Source organism: Megascapheus bottae, chromosome 22, assembly GCF_031878675.1.
Source record: "Megascapheus bottae isolate mThoBot1 chromosome 22, mThoBot2.hap1, whole genome shotgun sequence".
NCBI lineage: Eukaryota > Metazoa > Chordata > Mammalia > Rodentia > Geomyidae > Megascapheus > Megascapheus bottae.
Genome location: NC_143530.1, coordinates 22,302,557 through 22,327,669, shown reverse-complemented (window position 1 = coordinate 22,327,669; position 25,113 = coordinate 22,302,557). Strand labels below are relative to the sequence as shown.

Genomic DNA, 25,113 nt, shown 5'->3' with positions numbered 1-25,113 from the left:
TCACACATATATCTGCCCAGGCTGGCTCCAGAGTTCCAAGTTCAGATCTCAGCCTCTAGAGTAGCTAGGATTATGCTATTATCCCCCAGTGCCCTGGCTTTTCTCCACTTTTCTATATCTAATGATGATTTGAAGCCAGCATAGGCAGAAAAGTCCATGAGATTTCATCTCTAATTAACTGGAGGTGTGGCTAATTTGAAGCTAGGACTCCCCTCCCCCCAAAAAAGTTTAGAAATTTGTTGCACAGTAAGTACTTGACACTACTGAACAAGTACACTTGCAGTTGTTTGAAGTGTTAAATTTTATTATGTTTTTAGTGCAGTTGATTTTGTTTTAAATTTCCATACTGTGGAGGTTAAGATTGTGGATGACTTGAAATAAAATAGGGAAATATTTGCATAGTTGCCATGTATTTTGTCCACTTAGATGAAAGCAATAGTCCTTGTACAAGGTAGACGGTAGAGCTTGTTCAGGCAGCTGTTTTGGGGTATGATTTTGCTCTTTATTTTCTTCTAACTTTGGAAGCTACAGCTTGTGTCACCTATCAGTTCCAGGCATGAACCGGTACTTTCAGCCTTTCTACCAGCCCAATGAGTGTGGCAAAGCCCTCTGTGTGAGGCCTGATGTCATGGAATTAGATGAGCTCTATGAGTTCCCAGAATATTCCCGAGATCCTACCATGTACCTGGCTTTGAGAAACCTCATCCTCGCCCTGTGGTATACAAACTGCAAAGTAAGTAAGACTGATAGCTAATAGGACAGGGAGGGGGCAGTAAAAGAACAGGAGCTATCTTGACAGAAGCCTGTTACAGACCAGAGTTTCTCAGTCTTGGCATTGTGAACATGTTAAAGGCAACTAATATTTAGGGGATGGTGGTACTGTTTTTATGTTGGCAGTGCCAGCAATAATAGCCTGGGTTTCCATAGGGGCCTTCAAGTTAGGAAGGTGATGGGTCTGCCCATCCATTCTTGTAAGACATGCTTGTTCTTAGAAAGAGGCCAGTTAGCTTCCCGAGTACAACTTGCTATATCTTGTTGGCCTTTTTTTTTTTAATTCTCCACAGGAATACCTCCTTTTGCTCTACTTAGTGCGAAATGATGGGTGTAAATTACTGTGAGTTTGTTCTACGGTAAAAATATATACATAACATACAATTTTCCATTGTAAAGTGCAATTTCAGTGGCTTTAATCACATGTAAAATATTGTACAGTCATCACCACTGTGCAGTTCCAGAAGTTTTTTATGATTCAGAGAGGAAAGCTCCTGCCCAATCGCTTGCGCTCTTTCTCTTGATGCTGCCACAACACTCCCAGCCCTTGGTACCCATTGTTGTCACTTTGTCCTTGCTTATTGTGGGCAAATGGAATCATACAGTATTTGGCCCTTTCAGAATCATACATATTACAGAAGGAATCAGACCAGCATACCATTTTTAGGGTAGAATAATTTATCTGTTGTGTGAAATGTCACAATTTATTTTTCCAGTCGTGCATTGATACACATGGATATCCCTGTGTAATACTTCTGTAAGCATTTTTCTTTGAACATGGCATTTAAATTTTTCTGGGTATATATATATCTCAGTGTGTGATTGCTGGGTCATCTGGGAATTTTATGATTAACTGTTTGGGAAGACATAATACCAATTACTTACTTCTTTATTGCCACACTTGAGCTTGAACTCTAGACCTGGGTGTTGTCCCTGATCTTCTTGGTGTTCAAGACTAGTGTTCTACCACTTGAGCCACAGCTCTGTTTCTGGCTTTTTTGAGTAGTTTATTGGAGATAAGAGTCTCACAGAGACTTTTCTACCTGGACTGATTTCAAACCGCCATCCTCAGATCTCAGTCTCTTATGTAGCTAGAATTACAGGTGTGAACCACTGGCACCTAGCATAAAACTTAATTTTAACTGACAAAAATTATCTGTTTGAGGTACCTGATGCTTTAAGTATATGGACCTTATAACAAACTTTATGTATTTTTATGGTATGACTACTGATAATTTCTTAGTGATTTTCAAGTATTGTCGGGAGCAAGAGTGGAAACAAACTGTACTTTGATTTGCATCAGATAATTGCTTGATTGTCTTATTGTTTTTGTATGCAGTATATATTAGAGTCATGATATTTTATAATAGATCTGTTGAGTTTATCTCTTGTAACTAGCTAAAGTTTTGTATCCCTGACCATTGTCTCTCCACCCCCAACTCACCCATTGGCCCTTGGTAAATAACTCTTACTGTGTGCTTTATTTCTATGAGCTTGACTGATTTAGATTTACATGAGTGAGATCATGCAGTATCCAGTTTTCTGTGCTTGGTTTATTTCATCTAAGATAGCTCCTGTAGGTTCATCCATGTTACATAAGATAGGTGTTCTTCTTGTTAAGGCTGAATAACCTATTTACATAAGTTGCTCCATTTTCATTAATGAGTCAGTTGAGGGACATTGAGTTGGTTCTGTATATCTTGGTGATTTTAATAAGGCTGCAGTGAATGTGACATGATTACGTCACTCGATAGACTGCTAGATCACATGGTTATTGTACTGTTTGTTGTTTCAAGAAGCCTCTATTCTGCTTTCTGCAGTGGCTCTAGAAGATATATTCCCATTTACAAGTTTGCAAACTCTCCCTTCTCTGTAGTTATTTGCTTTTGTCTTTCTGATGATAATAGCCATTGAACTGGGGTGAGGTGGTATGTCATTGAATTTTGAATTTTGTCTCCTGGCAATTAGTGATATTGAACATTTTTTCTTAAGCCTATTGGTCACATATATGTGTTACATATTTTGCCCCACCTACTTTTTTCAGTGGTCAAGATCAAACCCAGATGCTTCATACATACTAGGCAAGTGCTCTCTCACTGAGCCCCTCCCTCAAACCCAACTTTGCTATTTTTAAAAATGGAATTTTCTGGGCCGGGAGTTTGGCCTAGTGGTTAAAGTGCTTGCCTAGCATGCATGAAGACCCGGGTTCGATTCCTTGGTACCACATACATAGAAAAAACCCGGAAGTGGTGCTGAGGCTCAAGTGGTAGAGCTCTAGCCTTGAGAAAGCTCAAAGACAGTGCTCAGACCCTGAGCTCAAGCCTAGGACTGGCAAAAAAAAAAAAAAAAAAGAAAGAAAAAAAAAAAGAATAAAAAAAATGGAATTTTCTTATTATTGACTAGATCTCCTTGAGTTTTGTGTTTTTGTTTTTTTTTAAACAATTGGATTTCATTTCTAAACACAGGAAGCCCTCACGCCTCAGAAGTGTGTTCCTCACATTATTGTCCGGGGCCTTGTGCGCGTTCGATGTGTTCAAGAAGTAGAGCGGATTCTTTATTTCATGACAAGGAAAGGCCTTATCAACACAGGAGTTCTCACTGTGGGAGCCGACCAGTATCTTCTTCCTAAAGACTACCACAATGTAGGTGGCTGTGGTTTTAGCAGTAGCACTCCCAGTGGTCTTCATAAAATGCCAGTTAGCTATGATAAAACTTAAGATTTTTTTTCTCTATAGGATGTTTCTCCTAAGAGGAGACTATGAAGTAGTTGCTCCAGATTGCAGGGGAAAAAAAGGAGGGGGATCATTAAGAACATGTACTACAATATTCTTTAGTAAAATAATTTTGTAAAGACATGAAATAAACATAGATGGCAGCTTATACCTTCTAGAGCAATAGTAATAGTACACAATCACCATTGCTCTAATTGGAAAATTTGTTTAATTGGTGCATATCAATTGTATAAGTTGTAATTTGTTTTATTACAGTATTTTCAAACATGTATATAATGTACTTTGATTAAATTTATGTCCTCCATTGCTCTTTCTTCTTACCTATTTTAGAACCAATTTTCAATCTAATGGGAATTTTGTTTGTTTTCTTTTTGAAAAGAAATCAGTCATCATTATTGGAGCTGGTCCAGCAGGATTAGCAGCTGCTAGGCAACTGCATAACTTTGGAATTAAGGTAAGATTTTTGAGCTATGTAAATGGCAACAGATGATTAACTTCTCCTTTGGTCCAATTTTCTAAGACTTAGACACTAGTTCCTAATTTTAGTGAAGAGTGCTGAAAGTATTAATCTCTTTACTCTTAGCCAAATGGCTAAGATAAATGAGAGTCAGAAAATAATGTGAATCTAGGGTAAAAGTGAAAGTTCTTGATTATTAATGCATTTGAGGTAGTAGTAGTGAGAAAAGTCCTTCTTCCCTGTCCTTGTTTGCTACAAGCAATGACAGCATGGAAATTCATTATCCTGGGAAAATACCTAGGTCCCTTCCTCTTTCACTCCTGTCCTCTCTCCCTCCTTCCTCCCCCCCTGCTGCTTTTGTGTTGGTTTTCGAACCCAGAACTTCAGAACTTCAGTTTCCCAGTTAGAATTTCTTCGGCAAGCCAAAAGATATTCCCTGATTCTGGCTCAGGAATATGAAAACTTTGCTTTTGGAAGCAAGATTGAATGGTACAGTTGGAACTTTCGTAATAGCATACATAGATAGGTAAGACAATCTTTCTACAAACAGATGTTGGCAACATACGGTTCTGAGTGTTCACAATTGGCCAAAATAATCTATGACCAAAAAACAAAACCCAGCCGAACCCTGTGGCTCATGCCTGTAATCCTAGCTACTTGGGAGGTTGAGATCTGAGGATCAAGGTTCAAAGCCAGCCCAAGCACAGAAGGACCTGAGACTCTTATCTCCAACTAACCTCTAGAAAATGGGAAGTGCGGCTTGGCTCAAGAGTAGGGTGGTAGGTTGAGCTGAAGGGCTCAGGGGCAGTGCCCAGGCCAAGTTCAAGCCTCATGACCCCGCCAAAAAAAAAAAAAAAAAAGTGTGATCTCATTTCTTCCCCTAAATCCATTCAAATGGACTGTCCCCTTAGATTTTTTCTTGATTTGCTAGTTTTCTGGTATTTTATGTTTAAAATTTTGCAAGGACTGTTGTTTTACAGTGAAACCAAAAGTGTAAATGAGCCATTTCATTTTGGTAAAATAAGTTTTTTACTTTCTCTATTGGCTGAAAGAATTGAGACTTTTCGTTATTTTCTTCTGTGTAGTAAAGTTTTCAGTTTTGTTTTGAATTGTCAGAAAAGAGAGTTCAATAACTATGCCTAGGTTTCCTCCTAGTTGGTGGGAGGATGCTAAACCTAAGTGCTGGGTTATGTTGTCTTGCTGGCAAAATAGAACAATCTCAGTTAATTTCATAGGACATGTTGCTTGCATTTTGAAGTATCTTCTATGTGATATTAAACTATAAGTTAGTGACTTTTTTTTCTCCTGTTTTCTAATATGTCTTCATATTACATGTTTGGACCAATGTTTTTGTTTATGTTTTTTGCTTGGAAAACCTAAAGATTATATTACAGGAAAGGTTATTAATATCCAAAGTCTAGGGAGGCTATCTTACACTTAAAAAATTAGAGGATAGCCTATTATTAAATTGAAGTCAGAGAAAGAGTAGGCAGAACCATAGGTTGTAACCTTCTTAGTTTCAGAAAGTGAAGAATATAAGTCTGGGAAAGAATGATCCTCTGTGTTATTTCCTCCAAATGATGAATAAGAAACCCACAGGAGACTGTCCCTTGAGGATCAGGAAACACAAACCTCTCAACCTTCCAGTGATCTGAGAGATAATTCAGAGATCTCTCCTTGTATAATTTCTAGTACGTTGTGTTGTGTGTGTGTGCGTGCTGTCCCTGAGGTTTGTTTTTTTTTTTTTTTTTTGAGGGGGGGGTCATGGGGCTTGAACTTGGCCTGGATGCTGTCCCTGAGCTCTTCAGCTCAAGGCTACCACCCTGCCCTTGAGCCAAGCCCCACTTCCCATTTTCAAGAGGTTAATTGGAAATAAGAGTTTCAGGTCCTTTTGTACTTGGGCTGGCTTTGAACCTTGATCAAAGGTCTCAAGCCTCCTGAGTAACTAGGATTATAGGCTTGAGTCATCATGCCTGGATTTTTTTTTTTTTTTTTGCTTAGTTGGTAAGAAGAGTCTCAATGGACTTTCCTGCCTGGGCTAGCTTTGAACCATGATCCTCTCAGATTTCAGCCTTTTCAGTAGGATTAAAGACGTGAGCCACCAGAAATTCTCAGTACTAAAAAAAAAACCCAAAACAAAACCACAATAAAATCAAGAAGTGAAATGACTAGTCTTCAAATCTCATTTTCAGTTAAGGCAATTCAGGGAGCTGTGGCCCTTTAAGTCCCAGGGCCTCATGTGAGACAGTGCCTGTCTATGAGCTCCTCTTCCCTCCATCGTTAGCATTTGGAACTAATTGAGCCTGGTTAGTGAACCTGTGATCACTCCCATGTGATCAAGTTTAGACATTATAATAAAAAAGTACTAGTCATGTGTGAAGGTGGTAAGGCCTGTTTCCAATGCTAAGAAAATTTTTCTATATACATATATACTTCATGGGAAAATTCAGCTCTTGGTCCTGGTTTTTAACTTGTGGACTATTATTTAGTAAAAGTGTTGAAAGTGCCTGTCACATGCTTGTTCATTAACTCCTGCCTGACTTGAGAGAATCATTGTGAGGACCTCTGCCAGTATCACCACTCACTCTCCTCACCAGACTTGGGGCTGCTTTGAATGTCCTTTTTGATTTGTTTACACTCAAATCAAGTTGCTTCTTTAGAAATGCAGTAAGTAGGGGCTGGGAGCATGGCCTGGTGGTAGAGTGCTTGCTTAGCATGCACGAAGCCCTAGGTTCAATTCCCTGGTACCACATACTTAGAAAAAGCTGAAAGTAGTGCTGTGGCTCAGGTGGCTGAGTGCTAGTTTTGAACAGAAAGTGTTCAAGGACAGTGCCCAGGCTTTGAGTTCAAGAGTTCAAGCCCCAGGACTGATGCAAAAAAAAAGAAAAAAAAATATATAGTAAATAGCTAAATAGGGTTAGCAGCAGATACAGAATTACAAAAATGTAGAATGACAGTGACAGTTCTGTGCTGTTTTGATTCCTGGGTTGTTTGTTTTTTTCAGGTGACTGTTCTTGAAGCCAAAGAGAGAATTGGAGGTCGAGTCTGGGACGATAAATCTTTTAAAGGCATCACGGTGGGAAGAGGACCCCAGATTGTCAATGGCTGTATTAATAACCCAATAGCACTAATGTGTGAGCAAGTGAGTATAAGATTTGTATTACATACAAAGAAAAGAAAATTGTCTCCCTTTGTTTGTGTGTAGTGTTAATACAGAGCTGGCATTGTAGCTCATGGTAGAGCCCTTGCCTAGCCTGTGTGGGGCCTTCGTGTCAATCACCACTGTTTAAAAATAGAAAGCAGTTATAAATGAACGTGTTTCTAAAGTAGATGTGTACAATAGCATCTATGCGGAGAAAATAATGGCTTCTGCCTTACTGAGAAGACAGTGAAAGAGTTTTCCTGTTTCTAAGATCTTTATTTTATTTGTAGGTTACTTGCAGGCCAAATAATTTGCAATGTTAGGCTTGCTAGATTTCCCAGGTAGAAGTACAGTTGTTAAATTTTGACTTTCAAAAAAATAACTTTAGGGCCAGGAGCGTGGCCTAGTGGTAGAGTGCTTGTCTAGCATGCACGAAGCCTTGGGTTCAGTTCCTGGGTTCCACATACACAGAAAAAGCCAGAAGTGGTGCTGTGGCTCAAATGATAAGAGTCCTAGCCTTAAGCAAAAGTGCTCAAGGATAGTGCCCAGGCCCTGACTTTAAGCCCAAGACTGGTGATGATAATAATAATAATAACAACAACTAGTGCAAGCAGACCCCAACTATTACATGGTACATTTGCATGAAGTATTTGTTTGCTGAACACTTCTGTAAGTGCGTGACTTATTGCTGGAATTCTGTCATTTGGTAACCTGATAGGTCCACTTTTCTTTTTCCCCCCCCTGAAAGTTTTACTAAGGGTAAACTGAATTTCAGCTTCTACAAGTGTGTCTGTGCCTGTGAGTTCGTCTATGTGAGGGTCCAAAGGAGAGACAGAATGCCTAGCAAGGACAAGGGGGTGGTAGCACCCACAGCACTAGGTAGGAGGTTAGTTCACGGTGGAGAAGCTGTTGTCACCCTCCTTTGTGGTCTCACAAATCCCAGGGGTGTTGATTTTTGTTATTTTACCCAATGCTTCACTTGGGTTTTGTTCTTTTTTGCCCTTTCTCCATGAGAGGGCTGTCTTAATTTCAGCTTAGCACCTGTACATTCCCCTCCCCCCTAGGGAAAATGTTCACTTTCTCATTCTTATTATTTTGAAGCTTGGCATCAGCATGCATAAATTGGGAGAGAGATGTGACTTAATTCAGGAAGGTGGAAGGATAACGGACCCTACTATTGACAAGCGCATGGACTTTCATTTTAATGCTCTCTTGGATGTTGTCTCTGAGTGGAGGAAGGATAAGACTCTGCTCCAAGATGTCCCTTTAGGAGGTATGGGAGAATGATGTCTGATTGTTCCATCTCACTGCCACTCTGACTAGTAGCGTTGTTCCTTTGCGAGACTGAGTATGTGCAGCAGTGACTGTCCACATGCATGCCACTTTGGACAGCTAGACTCCAGGTATTCCTCAGGATGGGGGCAGAACTTCTCTGGGGACCTTCAAAGCATATACGTGCATGCACATTTGAGCCTGACGTAGCATGAAGCTCATGTGGCACAGAATTAACTGGACACTAAAGGCTTGCACCTATAAACTCAGGAGGCTGAGATCTGGGGATCACAGTTCAAAGACAGCCTGAAGAGAAGTTCATGAGACTTTTCTTCTCCAGTTAACCACTAAAAAGCCAGAAGTGAGGTGTGGCTCATGTAATAAATAGAACACTAGCCTTGAGCAAAAAAAGCCAATTAAGAGCATGAGGCCCTAAGTTCAAGTCCCAGTAAAAAAAGTATATTATCTACATTGAAAATTTTTCAGATAAACTTGTTTTTAAAAAAGCCTGTAAGTCCTTTGTGAGTAAATTGTCACTCTGTTGTATTCTTTTTCTATGTAAAAGTTCTGAATAGCTGGATTTCTTCTCATCTTCAGGCAATAAGTTAAGATTTTCTTTTCATCTTATTTTGTTTAAGACTATACTCCAAGAAGTTTAATTTTCAGTCCTTCATCCATAGTACGTCAGTGAGTACTACTAACCAAAAATCTGTAGATGACCTGACTGCCTGGAACTCATTGCAATGAGGCCCCACTAGGATTTTGTATGTACTGCTTTTTAAATTGGGTATTGGTGTTGATATTTCTTGAACTCAATTTGTAAGATGTCAGTTTGCTTCAGCTGTGGTCTCTTTGTAAGGGAGTGATTTGTTTAGTCCATATTTGGGATAAAGGCCTTTATTAGCATAAATTTAGCAGGGAATGTCTTTTTTTCTTTGCATTCCTGTTTACCACTGAAAGACAAGTGTCCGGTCTTCAAGTGGTGAGTTGGCTAATTTTTGGAATTGAGAATAGTTGTTAGGCTGCTTTTCAGGATATTCCTAGAAATTTTTAGTTCATTGAACAAGGTCTGTGGTAGCCCAGACTGGCCCGAACTCTGCCTTCAAACTTCTGCCTTCAAACAACATGCTGAGATTTCAGGTGGGTGCCACCACTCTTGGCTATATCCTGCAGAATTTGACTAGTGTTTTGTATCTGTGTGGTAGTTGATGGGTTTTTCATTTTCTGTTTTTTCATTGTTACCATGTAAAACATTTTGATAATTGCTTTGTCCTTACTTAAAACAATTATTAGGAGAGCCCTAGCAAAAATGGAAAAGTGGTTTTTCACCTAAGATTATTGAAAAGTTCTTGCATTCTGCTTACATCTCTGTATAACGTTATAGTTCTATTCTGCCTATGTCTCAGCTGTCTGACATCTCAGTACACACACACAGCTAGAATTCATCTCACTCATGTGCACTACAATATTTAAATATTATTTACATAAAAACAACATTAAGGCCTTTCAAGTCTATTGATGCTTGTTCTATATTCTATTTTTGTAGTCCTGGTTATTTCCCTTCCATGAAGCCCACAGACAAGCAGAAAGTCCCAGGCAGCAGGCAGAAATGAGGATACTACAAAAGGCTTTGAAAGTAACAGAAAGTCCCAGGGGTTTAGGGTAGAAGCCTGGCCCCAAGCCCCTCAAACATCCTCATATTACTGTCCAGTCTCAGGTATTGAAAAATCCAGTGATGTCAAAATAAAATTTTCCCGATAGTTCTGTTTCTAGTTAGAAAAGTTCACCACAATTCGTAGGAACTTGGGGCCTGTGGTGTGTTGACTGTCCTCGCTGGGAAGGAGAGTAAGGAACAATCTATACTAAGGTACTTGGAATTAGACATCTGGCCAGGCAAAGCTTTCTTCCATCTGCTATATCTAAGACCCGAATTGGAATGATTTCACAACTTGAACTGTATGTGTTGTCCCAGTTGCAGCTGAGTGGGATAGACAGGTACAGGTTGAGATTCCCAGCCCTGCAGTAGCCCAGCGATGCTGGATTGTGAAAGAGGGAAGGATGTTTCTGAGATGAAGAGTGGTAGTGGCGGAATTCACCGCCAGAAAGCGGATCAGGAGCAGAATCGCCATACTGTAAGTCTGGGCAAGGTGGTGCTCACTACCTTTGGAAGGTGAACATGTTGCTGACGTTCCTTGGCTATGACTTTTGGCATTACAGGAAAACTGTATGTAACTAAAGGTATTGTGTCAAAAGACTAGCATGATAAAAGCATATAGACTATTCTTAAGAAATCACATAGCCAGGAGTATCAATGTGTGAGAAGTAATGCACCTATTATCTGGCGAATGTAACTGTAACCCCTCTATACATTACAATAAAAAAAAAAAAGAACTTGACATTAAGCCAAATGCTTATGGCTCATGCCTCTAATCCTAGCTAATGAGGCTGAGATCTGAAGATTATAGTTTGAAGCCAGCCCAGGCAATAAAACCCATGAGACTCTTACCTCCAAAAAGCTGAAAGTGGAGCTGAAGCTCCACTGAAGCTCAAGTGGTAGAACATTAGTCATTGAGCAAGAAAGCCCAGGGACAATGTCCAGGTCCTGAGTTCAAGCTCCAGAACCATCACAAAAAGGTGAAAAAAAAACTTGACATTAAATAACTGGCAGTTAAGAGCAACAAAAAAAAATACAAAGTAAATGTAATTCTTTTGAGTATGTGAACCCATATGTTTGGGAATAGTCTTCATACACTTTGAGCATAAGAGGAACCAGATTCTCCGATGGACATAAAACAAAGATTCAGGTCCTCTATAGTTTTGTTTCCTTTAAGGTAAGCTGGCATGTTCTGAGAGGATTCAGCCTTCAAAAAGCGATCCTATTCCTGTGGAGGGAATGCAGGAAAGTCTGGGTGTTTCAGGCTTCGTGGAAGGCAGGAATGTTGAAAGAAAGGATCAGGATGTGACAGAACGGGGTGAAAGCTGTTGTGGTTTTCTGCTTTGATCCCTTTTCACTGCAGTGAAGATAGAGGAGATCTTCAAGGCTTTTGTGAAAGAGTCGGGCATACAATTCAGTGAGCTGGAAGGACAGGTGCTTCAGTTTCATCTCAGTAACCTGGAGTATGCCTGTGGCAGCAGCCTTCATCAGGTGAGGCTGGGTTCTTGTGGCGCATGCTTTGCCATTAAATACTGGCTGGTGTGTATGTGCATGTATTTTGTGTGTCTAAGCATGGAACTTGAGCTAGTTGGGATAAAAGCAAAGAGTGGGTCCTGTGGCCCAGAAATTTGGTAAGTATAACTAAAGATCATATTCTATTGTAGCACCTTTTAAAAAAAAAAGACACATTTTCCTAAAAAATGCCTATGAGGAAACTGTTAGATGGCAGTGCTGCTGGGTTCCGTCAGCAGTGGCAGTCTTGTTTTTCATCCATGCATACTTTCCTTGCCCTCTGCAGAGGTCTTGGAGTTATTTCTCTGGAACCATAGAGTCTGTAAACACTGTCCTCAAGAAACCAAAACAGCATCTTGAAGTTCTGACCTATTTTGTCTTAAAAAAAATTCAAGGGCCGAGAGTTTTGCCTAGTGGTTGAGTGCTTGCCTAGCATGCACGAAAACCTGGATTTGATTCCTTGGTACTACGTACATAGAAAAAAGCCAGAAGTGGTACTGAGGCTTAGGTGGTAGAGCTCTAGCCTTGAGAAAGTCCAAGGACAGTGCTCAGGCCCTGAGCTCAAGCCCAAGACTGGCAACCCTCCCCCCCCAAAAAAAAAAAACAAATTCAAGTTTGCCTCACTCATTAACCAAATGAGAGCCCAGAACTTGATCATTCTGCTTGTTGAGTGAAAACTCCATGGATGGTTCTTTCTTCTTGAGGATTCTCCATGTCCACTTGATTCTGTTACAATTGGAACTTCCGTGTTTTACAAAATCCTAGTGCATTTTAACATCAGCATTGTGCCTATGTATGGGATGAATATGTCCTTATATATGGAATTTAATGCTGTTTCTTCACCCTTACAGAATTCTCATTCACCAGAAGAGTCTTCTCTGGGTATCTCTGCCCAATAATTTAGACTTTTTGTGTTCTGTAAGCAGCTTTTCTGAAGCTGCTCTCTTCTAGAAATCATGGTGTCCCTAGGACTGGTCAGTCCCTCCCCTTACCCTGATGTTTCCATGTGGTGGATGGCTTTGCCCTCCTGCTTTCCATGGCTACTCCTACCTGGAACTCATTTTTGTTGGCTCAAAACACAAACTCTAGTTTTCACACTGCAGGCTCCCAACCTCTTTTGCAGGTGTCTGCTCGTTCCTGGGACCACAATGAATTCTTTGCCCAGTTTGCTGGTGACCACACTCTCCTAACTCCTGGGTATTCTGTCATCATAGAAAAACTGGCTGAAGGTCTAGACATTCGGCTCCGATCTCCAGTGAGTATGGACAGGCGTGGGAAGTGCTGGCTTTGCCTTGTTGGGGAGGATGTGAAATACAGTCATGGATTTTTTTTTTTTTTCCCCCTCGTGGTCTTGGGGCTGACACTTTGGGCTTGGATGCAGTCTCTGAGCTCCTTTTTGCTCAGGGCTAGCATACTACCACTTGAGCCACAGTACCATTTCTGGCTTTTTCTGTGATTAATTGGAGATCAGAGTATCATGGACTTTTCCTGAGCAGCTGGCTTCAAACCATGATTCTCAGATCTCGGCCTCCTGAGTAGCTAGGATTACAAACATGAGCCACCATGTGATCAGAGACGCATGTGACTTAGAGACAGGAATTGCAGCTTGGCCATTCATTCATTGTCTTTCAATACTGGGGGGTACAATTATGGCTGTGACCTGTCAGGGAGTAGCTGCTGTTTGGGAACAGCAGTAGGTGTTCATTGAAGTGTTTAGCTGGGCATTTGTGGGCCACGCCTGTACTCCTACATATTCAGGCGACTGTGGTTTGAATGATTGCATTAAAGCCACCCTGGGTGCAAAAGTCTGTGTATTCCTGTCTTCAAAGTCAAAAACAGGGCTGATGGTATGGCTCAAGTGGAAGAGCAACAGCCATAGCAAGAAAGCAAGCTCAATGAGCTCAAGGCCCTGAAGTCAAATCCTGCTACCATCAATAAAGTGAAACAAGAATAAAGTGTTTCAACCCACAACCTTCCTAACCCAATGCGGTTATTTGTTACTTTGACATTTTCCCTTAAAGTCTTTACCCCAGTGGATTTCTGTGGTCCATTATTCAAGGTAGATGATTGTACATATCTCACACTACACAATATTACAGCACTTGTAAATTTTAGCACCCCGTGTTCCGTTGAAAGTATTTAGATCTCTGAGTACCAGCAAATGATCCCTGCTAGGGGTGAGCCTCCTCACTCACATAAGAATGGGGACATTCCTGGATTATATGGTTCTAGCCCTTACCTGCTTTCATGACTGCTTGTGTCCAACAGGTACAGAGCATCGATTATACTGGAGATGAAGTGCAGGTAGCCACGATAGATGGTACAGAGTATTGTGCACAAAAGGTAAGTACTGCGATTCCACTGGCGTAGAGCCCTTTGCTGCCAGGAGTTTGTGGGGAAGGAAAACAGCCTTCACCCAGCAAGTGGTTTTATTTTGGCACCCTGCCAAGACTAAAGCCTTGTTGAAATTCTGATGAATTTAATTCAATTTAATTGTGTTTTTAAGTGTGCCAATCTTATTTAACTGATTGAATACCATCTCATGGCAGATCGACTTCTTATTTGTGTTCTGTAGGATGTGTTCTGTGGCACATTGATCCTAATAGTTCAATAAGTAAACTCCAGGGGGCAGTTCAATGCTAAACAAGCTTGTCTAGTATGTGTGAGGCCTTGGTTGTTGGTTCTTTTTTTGTCAGAGACTGGGACTCAGACTCGGTTTCTAAGCCTTGCTTTGGCTCTTCAGCTGGTGCTCTACAATTCTATCTCATAATGTATGAGTCCTTGTGTTCCATCCCCAGCACTCTTCCCCTAGTTTTTTTTTTTTTTCCCCCTAAATAATTTTGGAAGTATATACCACCCTCTGCTTTAAGAGGTATAGTAAATGCTATATTAAAGATCGCTGTTTTACTTCTGTAACTTTTTTTTACATGGGACCCCTTCTGGATCAAAAAAAGTTGTATTTGATTTTGAAACTAAACTTGGACATAATTTTTAAAGTTTTTCTAAACAGCTAATGCTGTGGATGGTGCAAAGTACTGCACTGTCCACTATAACCTAAGTAATCTTCTGATTCTCTAGGATGAAAGAACAAAGGAGGCTAATTTATTTGGGATAGAGAGGGTTTTGTCTTTAGAAGTTGTTCAAGCTGGAAGCATGGCTCAAATGATAGTAGAGCCACCTGCCTAGCCAAGGGTTTTGTCTTTAGAAGTTGTTCAAGCTGGAAGCATGGCTCAAATGATAGTAGAGCCACCTGCCTAGCCAAGTGCAAAGTCCCAAGTTATATCTGAAATGATGATGAAAAAGATTTTGAGGGTTGAATGTGGTAGTTCCATGTCTGTAATTCCAGCTACCTGAGAAGTAGATCACAATGCTAGATCAGCTTGGCAAGCCAGGCATGATGGTGTGTGTCTATGATCCAACCTTTTTGCGAAGTAGAGGAAGGAAGATTGTGATCAAAGGCCAGCCTGAGTCAGCCCTTACCTGAAAAGCAAAACAAAACAAAGCAAAAGGGGCTGGGGTTTGGCTCAGATGGTGTGGCCTAGGTGGTAGAGTGCTTGCCTAACACCCATTAGGTTTAGTTCAACCTCTAGTACCACCAGGAAAAGTTTTTGAGTTGCCAGTAGTTTCTTGGTGAGCTGGGCTTTCTCCTCTTCATTGTCCTATTCATAGTCCTTGACGTTCACACAGAAATGAATTGAGTGTTACACGGGCTGGGCGGGGCCTGGAGTTTTGTGTTGAGGTACCCATGTGTTCATGGCACTGCTACTACCAGCTAGCTGGATACTATTGGTAGCGGTGGATCTCGATATGGGCTTCAGATCAGAATCACCTGGAGGTTCTTTTGTTTTGGCCAGTCTTGAGGTTTGAACTCTGGGTCTGGGTGCTGTCCCTAAGCTCAAGGCGTGCTCTACCACTTGAGCCATAGCACCACTCCCAGTTTTCTGATGGTTAATTAGAGATAAGAGTCTTACAGACTTTCATGCCAGGGCTGGCTTTGAACCTCAGTCCTCAGATCTCAGCCTCCTGAGTAGCTAGAATTACAGAAGTGAGCCACCGGTACCACCTGGAGGTTCTTGACAAGGAAGATATGGCACAACCTGGGTTGCACATTCTGGTTGGATTGTGTTGGTCATGTATTTTAATTCTCCCCTGTGATTCTTGTGTGGCTTGCTGAGGCATTTTATGATTCTTTAGTAGTCAATAAGTTTTGTTGTTGTTTTTGTTTTTTTAAAGTGCTACCTTTTGACTTGAATTTAGTGCCCTAGTGTTCCCTTAGTATTTTTGCTTAAGGCTGATGCTCTATCTAGCATTTGAGTCACAACTCTCCTAGCTTTTGATAGTTCAGTTGAAGACAATCACAGACTTTTATACCTGGGCTGACTTTGAACTTTGGTCTTTGCGATTTCAGCCTTCTGAATAGTTAGGATTACAGGTGTGAGCCCACCAGTTCCTAGGTTAAAATGTTGCCTTCTAAATTTGCAAGTCGGCTGCTAATTTAGCCTCTGAAATTTATAGCTTTCCATGTCCACATCATGCCACTTGGTTTTTCCTTGCCTGGTCAGCCTCTGATGTCCGTGGCTGGACACCTGCTCCCTTGGTTTGTGTTCTGGCATAGCTGCAAGCTGTACTTTGAAATGTTGAAAGCAAACATTTTTGTGTGGTTAGTATTCCTGTTTGTATTGGGAGTTCCCCCCAAACACATGAGTGAAAGCTTTCTATTCAGACAAGAGACCAAACACCTGTGGTAGAGTGACCAAGTGACAGAATCTAGCCAGTTGTTGTTGTTTTAAACCAGGGTGTGTGTATATCATAGATTTGTTTTACCCAATTTCTGCAAAAGCACAGCCCCTTCCAAAAGGAAGTTTTCTCAGTACGGAGACTTCTGGGTAGTATTTCCTTATAGTTATTATATGTAATTCAACTCAGCGGGGTCTTGCTTGTTGATGGTTTTGTTCCCAGAGTAGCTATAAAACCTGTAGATGGCTCAATGACAAATTACAGGAAGAACTGAGCTTTCTGTGCTCCCAGAACCAGTATTGGCTTAGGTTGGAATGTACAAAGCCTTTGAGAGCCCGGGCTGGTGGGTATTCATGGTATTTACCATACCATGCCACTCGTGGTTGGTTCTACAGCTGTTGGGCTGTATGACACACATGTATGACACACAATATCTCCTGCAACCATCCTCTCCCTTTCCTGCTCTCCCTCTTCCCTGCCCTCTCTCCAAGAGGTCTGTGGCCTGGCTTCACTGTTGCTTGGCTGCCTCTGCTGCTGCGCAGTGGTCCAGCTGTTTGGTTCTTTGGCTGCAAGGATGTTGAGGTCCCAGTTGACTAGGTGATGTGGTGCTGAGCAGGCAGCAGCAGTAGTAATGGCTTCCCGATTGATTTCATAGTGGTTCTGGAGCTAGAATTTTCCCCATTGTGTTATGAGGCAACAGTTCTTTTCTGGTTTTGTGATATGGCTTTGAGGGTGAGTTTTGTTTTGCTGTTTTAATAAAATAGTGTGGCTACATATCCCAAATTAGTGTGGAACTTGGGAGTCTCTGCCTTAGCCTCCAGTGTGTGTTTACCATCACGTCTAGTTGAGTGTCATTCTTGAAGGCTCAACTTAATGTGTGTATGTGTACTTATATTGGGCCATCGGGCCCTGAGCTTTGTTTTTATTATTATTTTTTTAAGTGTAGTGTCTTTATTTTTTGAACTGGGAATTTATCTTAGGGTGTTGCACTTGCTAGGCAAGTGCTTTGCCACGGAGTTACAACTCAGCCCTATCAGTTGGGCTTTGGTTATTTGGAGATGAATCTCACAGATTGTCTGCTCAGGGTGGCTTCTGAGATTCTCAGATCTCAGCCTTCTGAGTAACTAGGATTACAGGCGTGAGCCCCCTGCATCTGACTGACCCAGACAGGCTGTTCTTGTTAACTACTAAATCATGTATGCAGATTGTAGTGTGGATGCCACTCTTGCTGAAGCAGGCCCATTAGCACATCAAAGCCCTTTCTCTTACAATGTAACATAAGAGATGGTTGGTGACTATCTTGGGACTGGACACAAGAATATTCCATATGTTGATTTTCTTAGAAACTGAAGAGTTGTTAAGGTCAGCTGCTATGTGCACTGATTAACTGCTAATTACTTCCCCACAGGTTTTAGTCACTGTGCCACTGGCTATACTACAGAAAGGAGCCATCCAGTTCAATCCTCCCTTGTCAGAGAAGAAGATGAAAGCCATCAACAGCTTGGGTGCAGGCATCATTGAAAAGGTAACCTGGTTTACTTTCATTAGCCTCAGAACTTGGAACTCACGGCAGATGGCAACAGTCAAGAGTGTAATCCAATGTCATTTTTGAAGACAAAAAGAATTCATAGGTTTCCTTTTTTCTTGTTCTTGAGGAATATAAAAGGATATTATCAATTGTTGGCCATGAGGAGATTGAAACTCAATACTCAAAATCTAGATTTGCTATAAGCAGTTTTTTTTTTTTTTTTCTGATTTCCTAGTCCATCCATCTCTCGTTAACTCCAGTGAGGACTGTGGTTTACTTCTTCCCTTACCATCTGCTGTAGATACCAGCCCGGCTGAAAGTACTGACTGTGTAACTTAGACATTGTGCTTCAAGCCTTTCCTCAGAAACCTTTCATGCCTTTAGATTAGGTTGATACTGGGACACACTATTATCCAAGTGACTGTGGAACTGGTGGGCACAAAAAGCAAGAAGTTGACAGCTGGGCACCCCTAGTTCGTCCCTGTAACCTTAGCTACTCAGGAGGCTGAGATCAGAGGATTGTTATGTGAAGCCAGCTTGGGCAGAAATGTTTGAGACTTTGTGTCCAAAACAACCAGCAAAAAAGCAGGGCTGGAGGTACTGCTGAAGTGATAAAGCACCAGCTGAACAAACAAAGCCCAGTAATCATGAGGCCATGAGTTCAAACTCCAGTTCTTAAAAAAAAAAAAAAAAAAAAAGGAGGGGCTAGTCCCTGGTGGCTCACACCTATAATCTTAGCTAATCAGGAGGCTGAGATCTAAGGATCATGGTTCAAAGCTAGCCAGGGCATGAAAGTCCATGAGATTCTTATCTCCAGTTAGCTACTGGAAAACCGGAAGTGGTACTGTGGTTCAAGTGGTAGAACACTAACCTTGAGCTGAAGAGCTCAGGGTCAGTGCCCAAGCCCAGAGTTCAAGTACCATGACCAAAAGGAAAAAAAAAAGAGGGAGGGGGCAGGAAAGTATGGGGCATATAACATACATCAAGTAGTAGAGTGCCTGCTTAGCAAACTCAAGGTTTGTGATCAAATTTCAATTCTCCCTGTGTGACCTCCATACCCCCCAACACCTCACAAAAAGAGCAAGAAGCTCACAGAGAACGAAGAATGAACGGTGGGGAGAAGTTTTTAGCAGTTGTACGAAGGGGTTTTAACATGGCAGTTTATAAGTGTACTATGTTTTGATCAGTGTCAACCCATATCCATTCTGCCCAATGCCAGCCATCTCAAGTTACCCGGCTCCCTTTTCACTGAATGCGTTGAATATTATGATCATAGTCACGCACCCTTCCTGAGTTCTTTGTGCCATTGCAGGTTGTCTCTAGTGTTTGCTGGAAATGTCATGTGCATGGCGCACTGAACCATCTCTCTTGCTTTCCAGATTGCTCTACAGTTTCCGTACCGGTTTTGGGACAGTAAAGTTCAAGGGGCTGACTTCTTTGGTCATGTTCCTCCCAGTGCCAGCCAGCGAGGGCTCTTTGCTGTGTACTATGACATGGATCCTGAGGTAAATCCGTCTGTGAAGTGTGCTTGACAGACTGCTTGTCACTCAGGTCGTAGCCTAGAAACGAATGAGTATTGTAGAGATTTTGGATGAGTCTTAACATTCTGGGCAGTGATTGGACTGAGATAATCCCATTCTCTTAAGGGAAAGGAACCCCAGTATTTGCCGTTAATTAAGTACTAGTGTTATTTGTGGGGACAGTTAGCGGGTGGAAGCTTATTTGTGAGCACAGTACATGAGTGGCCTGAGATTTCCTCTGTCTTCGGAGAGCAGGCAGGGCAGGGTTGGTCCAGGTGAGGAATGTTGTGCAGATAGACAGGACAGGTAGGGAACGTGACAAAGTGAGCCATGTAGCTGCTGCACTCAGGAATCACAGCTGCGGCTTTCCTGCTTTCCTGGCGGTTCTCAGTGTATCTTGAAGGTTTCATGTGAGAACCAGGGCAGGATTTCTTTACTTCTTGAGGTCTCATTGGCATTATTTTTTTTCTGCAGATTTCATTTCCTGCTACTCTGAAACAAGGTTTCATAAACTAGCAGCTAAGGGAATTCCCCTCCATTTGATAGTGTTTTGTTTTTTCCTTCCCTCTTTCCAGGAGAGAACAGTACAGTAATGTACTGTCGAGTACATTATTGAGTCCACCCCTTACTGGATGAGTAATGTGTGTGGTGAGCATGGAAGGGCATCCGAAGTGAGGATGAACCAGTGGGAAGCAGTGAGGCCCTGTCTGATTGGAACTGAGCATTTAGAACCATTTGGACCCGAAGCTGTAACTGCTTTTTCCCTCCATGCCTGCAGAAGCAGCAGAGCGTGCTCATGTCGGTGATCGCAGGGGAGGCGGTCGCATCCCTCAGGACCCTGGATGACAAGCAAGTGCTGAAGCAGTGCATGGCCACTCTGCGGGAGCTGTTCAAAGAGCAGGTCAGAGGAGACATAGTGTTCTTTGGGACAGGTGGGGTCAGAGCCTTCTGCCAGGAGTGCTGTAACGAAGAACCACAGCACAGCACAAGCTCTGGAGGCTGGAGATGTCAATGGGATGTCTCTTCGGCGGCTTGTCCATGGATTCTAGTTGTCTTTCTTCTTTGTCTTCACGTGTCTTCTGTCTGCCCTCATCTTCTCTAGTTAGCAGACACTAGCCAGACTGGACTCGGCCTACTTTACTGGCCCCATTTTAATTACCACTCTCAATTCACTCATACTCTAGGGGACTAGAGGTTAGGACCTCACAGGAATTGGGGGAGGTGCAGGAAGGACATAAACTTCTGGTTCTGAGGCTTGAACTGAGGGCCTGGGCACCGTCCCTGAGGTTTTCATGCTCAAGGCTAGCATTCTATCACATGAACTGCAGCTCAGTGTATGGCTTTTTTGGTAGTTAATTGAAGATCAGAGTCTCATGGACTTTACTGCCCAGGTTGGCTTTGAACCAGATCTTCACATCTTAGCCTGCCAAGTAGGATTACATACATGAGTCACTGGCACCTGGCAGTAAATACTTTATGTATTACACTTTAGAAAATTGCCCCATCTTTTTCTCTAAATTCTGCACACCTCCTTTCTATCTCAGAACTATCAAAAAGCTTGGGATTTTCTAAAGATTCTGTACTTATTCAAGTCCTAAACAGTTGGACAACTTTCTGGAATTTTCTTATCCCTGCATAGACACTTAACCTTTTCTCTCTTTTCTACTGGGAACTTAGTGTACTTTGTAAGTATACTGAATTTCAGTCTTTGGAGGTTTGTCCATTTCTTTTTTATCTTTTTCTAGTTAAAGGAACAGAAACAAACCTCCGAAGGTTTGTAAGTTAGAAAGAGTGGGATACACGAATCCAGATTATGCTGCCAGTGTCCTGTGGACGGCTGAACTAGTGATGTGGCACAGTAGCTCTTCACTTTAGTTTTTCCCCCAAGAACTGTTGGTGAATTAGTTTGGAACAGTGTAGTTTCCAGAGAAGTATTTTTTTGTGTGTATGTGTTACTGCTTGTCTGAGGTCACCTGACAAACGTGTCCTGAGAGTGTAAAATACATTCTTGTACCATTGATGGCTGGAGAAGCTAGTTGGGAATTCCAGCTTGTGACAATGTTGGCACCACCCTTTTTCTACCTTGGGTGGAATCCTTCTTCCACCCCAGCACAGGCCAGGCCATGGGATAGGAAGGCTTGAACTCTTAGCTCCTGGTGGGGCCTGCCTGCTGTGAGTGGAATGTCTCTAGAAGGATCAAGTGTAGATGGGAGGGGATTGTGTATGGTTGTAGAGCATACTGGATTAGTTGTTTCAGAGGCTATCTGGGATGAGCTTTAGTCCAAAAGGGTGGGAGAAAAGTCCTTTCTAATTTGGATCACACCATTGTCTGAGAGTGCACGTGTGCGCACACACCAGTCCTGGGACTTAAGTTTACAGCCTGAGTTCTGTACCTGAACTTCTTTGCTAAAGGCTTGCACTCTACCACTTGAGCTACAGTTCCACCTGCTGCCTTTCTGGCAGTAAATTGGAGATCAGTCTCCTGCCCACGCTGACTTTGAACTGCAGTTCTAGATGTCAGCCCCCTGCGGAGCTAAGATTATAGCCATGAACCATTTAGCGCCTGGAGTTTCTTTCTGAGCCTTTTAAAAATTATTTTCTATTGAATGCAGGAAGTCCCAGATCCCACAAAGTATTTTGTTACTCGGTGGAGCACAGAGCCATGGATCCAGATGGCTTACAGTTTTGTGAAAACATTCGGAAGTGGTGAGGCCTATGATATCATAGCTGAAGAAATACAAGGGACTGTTTTTTTTGCTGGTGAGGTATGTATCTTATATTTTTTGTCCAAAACTAATATTCCCAGTATCTAACACTGTATGTTCATTGGCAGTTGCCCCTAGCACCTGAGCCATGCTTCCAACCCCGTTTTATTTCTTTAAAGTGATACCTGTTGTTTAAGCCAGGTTAAGAAATCAGTTTTTAAACTATCATTTGAAGGCTTCTCAATACTGAGAGTCTGCTTTCATGCCCATCATTTTTCACTTTGAGCATCCCTTTTGGACTTGCTTGCTACTTCTGACTTACCAGAATTACCTATGTCCTGTCAAGGTGAGGTTCTACTTTGTTCTCCAACATGGCTATCTCACATTATTCAGATGCGAGTTATATTGCTTCTTTATGAGTCAGGGTTTTCATAGATCCCATTGTTGGCACAGCTACTTCTAGCGTTTTGGTTGTTGAAATGGTTCTTTTGAGCTTTAACTTGTGAACTGTTCCTATCTCCTCCCCTTCAGTGAACTCACTCAAGCCTGTCATCTGGCTTATTGGTTCTGGCTTCTGAAGACTGCTTTCTGTAGTACCTTGCTAGACTTTTCTTGACTTCTGCTGGAAAACTACCCATTCTCATTTCCTTTTACAATTTTACTATTTTTAAGTAGTTGTAAAAAGGACTATTCAACTGCATTCTGATTTTTTTTTTTGGTGGGTCATGGGGCTTGAACTTGGCCTGGACATTGTCCCTGAGCTCTTCAGCTCAAGGCTACCAGCCTACCTTCCAGCCAAGACCCACTCTTCCCATTTTCTAGAGGTTAATTGGAGATAAGTTTCAGGTTCTTTTGTGCCCAGGCTGGCTTTGAACCTTGGTCCTCAGATCTCAGCCTCCTGTGTAGCTAGGACTACGGTCATGAGCCACCGTGCCTAGCTCTCCATTCTGATTTGATACTGTGCTTTTTGTTCCTTGAGATTTAGAATATCTCTTAAAAGTTTGCTTCTTCACTTTCTTTCATTATGTTCTTTGCAGCCCATCTTGGAACTCCTTAGAACATATTGATCAATACCTAATTTTTCTCTTCTCCGCTATTATCTCTTGGTTCTTCTATGGAAAATTTTAATTGCCCACCTTAGCAAATAGCTTTCAAATTTTAGCCCTTTGAGTGCTTTCTTCAGAATGTTTTAGTAGCAGCCTCTCTGGTTTCATAACTTGTTTAACTGCAACCACTAGTGATTTAAGCCTTTTGTTTCCTCCTTTCCTCCTTGTCTTCCTTGATTTGATCTCTACCTGCTACATGTCAGATCACTGCCCCACCCCTGAATATCAGCTTAGATCTGAGTGAACTGGTTTTTTGTAAAGCAGTTTAAGGCTGCTTGGGAGTCTGAGGTTTGAGAAATGTAGTTCAAAAGCTAGCCTAAGCAAAATTCAAAAACTCAAAACAAGCTAAACAAACACCAGTTAACCACCAAAACGCAGTGATAGAACTGTGGCTTACACGGTAGAATACTAGCCTTGAGCAGACAAAGCTCAGGGACAGAGCCCAGACCCCAAACAAGAGGCCACTTGACAGCAATTTCAGGACAGAGGGCCTCAAGGTCACAAGTGGGGTACAGGACATGGATAACTGAGAGCTTTTTTGCTCAAGACTAGCACTCATCCACTTGAACATAGCTCTATGTCCAGCATTTTGGTGATTAATTTGGAGATAGGGTCTTAACTTTCCTACCTGGTCTTTGAACTGAGATCCTTAGATCTCAGCCTCTTGACTAGCTAGGATCACACAAGCCACCACCTGTGCAGAGCTTTAAGGTTTCCTTTTGGTAGTTACAATCTTACCTTCTAAAACCCCCTTTCTGAGGCTTTTGACACTGTCCTCTGCTCTTACACTTAGTATTTTAATGAGTACAGCACTTTGCAAGAATGCTGAATACACTGCAGAATGACCAAAGCACAGATGTTCAGGGGTATGATGGACTGACTAGTCACTGATGACTGCCCATCTTTATTTTAGGAGAATCCTAGAGTTGTAAACTCATTTGCCTTTCAAGATCACTTACTATTTATAATCTCATACTGTGTAATTATGTTTTACAGGCAACAAATAGGCATTTCCCACAAACTGTTACTGGAGCATATTTGAGTGGTGTTCGAGAAGCAAGCAAGATTGCAGCCTTTTAAATAGAACTGGCCCAGATTCTGCTTTCTTCTGTGCTCCAAATGAGTACGTGTGAAACACAGGTTAAACCTCTATTTCCGAAGGTGGGCAATATTTCTCCAGATAACAAAATTGTAATGTTTCTAAGTGACATAATGAAAACATGCTCACTTGATGACTCTGAAAGCACTGACTTCCCAAATCCTTGTAAGCACTTAGATTTAATTGCATTTTCTGTAGGTCCAACTAGTGCTAAGTCTTCTGAATTGTGGAAGGCAGAATATAACCTCAAGTTGAGACCTTGGGTTAGGACTCTTCCATTTAGAGATGCCCTTCAGATTTGATATTTTGTTTAGCTATTCAGTTTGAATCATTGACAACCAGATAAAGCCATGTTTCCCCCTTTCAGTTTATCAGTGTCTTTACCAATGAGCCTTACTACTTTTATACAGCTCCAACATCGAGCTTTTCTTAAAATCTAGGTAGAATTTTTTTTGATACAACTCTGATGAAGCTTCTAGACTACATATTGTATATATTTCTTCCAATTGGATATTCAAAGTATCTTGTTCCATTTTAAATCAGAAAACTCCTTAAAATGGAAGTTTTCGTTTCATCTGAGCATAGAATACGGGCATCATACTACAGGAAGAGAACATAGCTGTTCTTAGAGCCACTTGTCTGTATACCATACTATAATTTTTGGCAACTACTAGCAAAGAAATCTCAAGAACAATTAAAAACCCTACCCCCCTTGTTTAAGGTAAATAATGCATAATCCTCTTCAGTTTCTTCCAGACAAGTCCATAGACCCATTCTCATAAACATTCTATAAGCCATATTAGCCTGAGAACATAGCGGACACTTTTTCCCTATTTAATAAACATTGGTTTATTAAAACATTGGTTTCAGGGTCTTCC

The 25,113-nt window shown here is 41.6% G+C and overlaps 1 protein-coding gene across 2 annotated transcripts in view; it reads left to right on the top strand.

Moving 5' to 3' along the window:
• The window catches only part of Kdm1b (lysine demethylase 1B), a 45,603-nt gene extending 20,523 nt beyond the window's left edge, over positions 1–25,080 (top strand). For both annotated transcript variants that reach the window (XM_090356334.1, XM_090356333.1), the window contains 13 exons: positions 549–733; positions 3,237–3,413; positions 3,883–3,957; positions 6,965–7,102; positions 8,204–8,375; positions 11,392–11,519; positions 12,664–12,795; positions 13,809–13,883; positions 17,686–17,802; positions 19,185–19,310; positions 20,104–20,226; positions 21,938–22,090; positions 24,133–25,080. In XM_090356334.1, the coding sequence (XP_090212460.1) occupies positions 549–733; positions 3,237–3,413; positions 3,883–3,957; positions 6,965–7,102; positions 8,204–8,375; positions 11,392–11,519; positions 12,664–12,795; positions 13,809–13,883; positions 17,686–17,802; positions 19,185–19,310; positions 20,104–20,226; positions 21,938–22,090; positions 24,133–24,216 (1,685 nt within the window). In that variant the 3' untranslated portion in view covers positions 24,217–25,080. The remainder of the gene's footprint in view (positions 1–548; positions 734–3,236; positions 3,414–3,882; positions 3,958–6,964; positions 7,103–8,203; positions 8,376–11,391; positions 11,520–12,663; positions 12,796–13,808; positions 13,884–17,685; positions 17,803–19,184; positions 19,311–20,103; positions 20,227–21,937; positions 22,091–24,132) is intronic.
• The last annotated feature ends 33 nt before the right edge of the window (positions 25,081–25,113 follow it).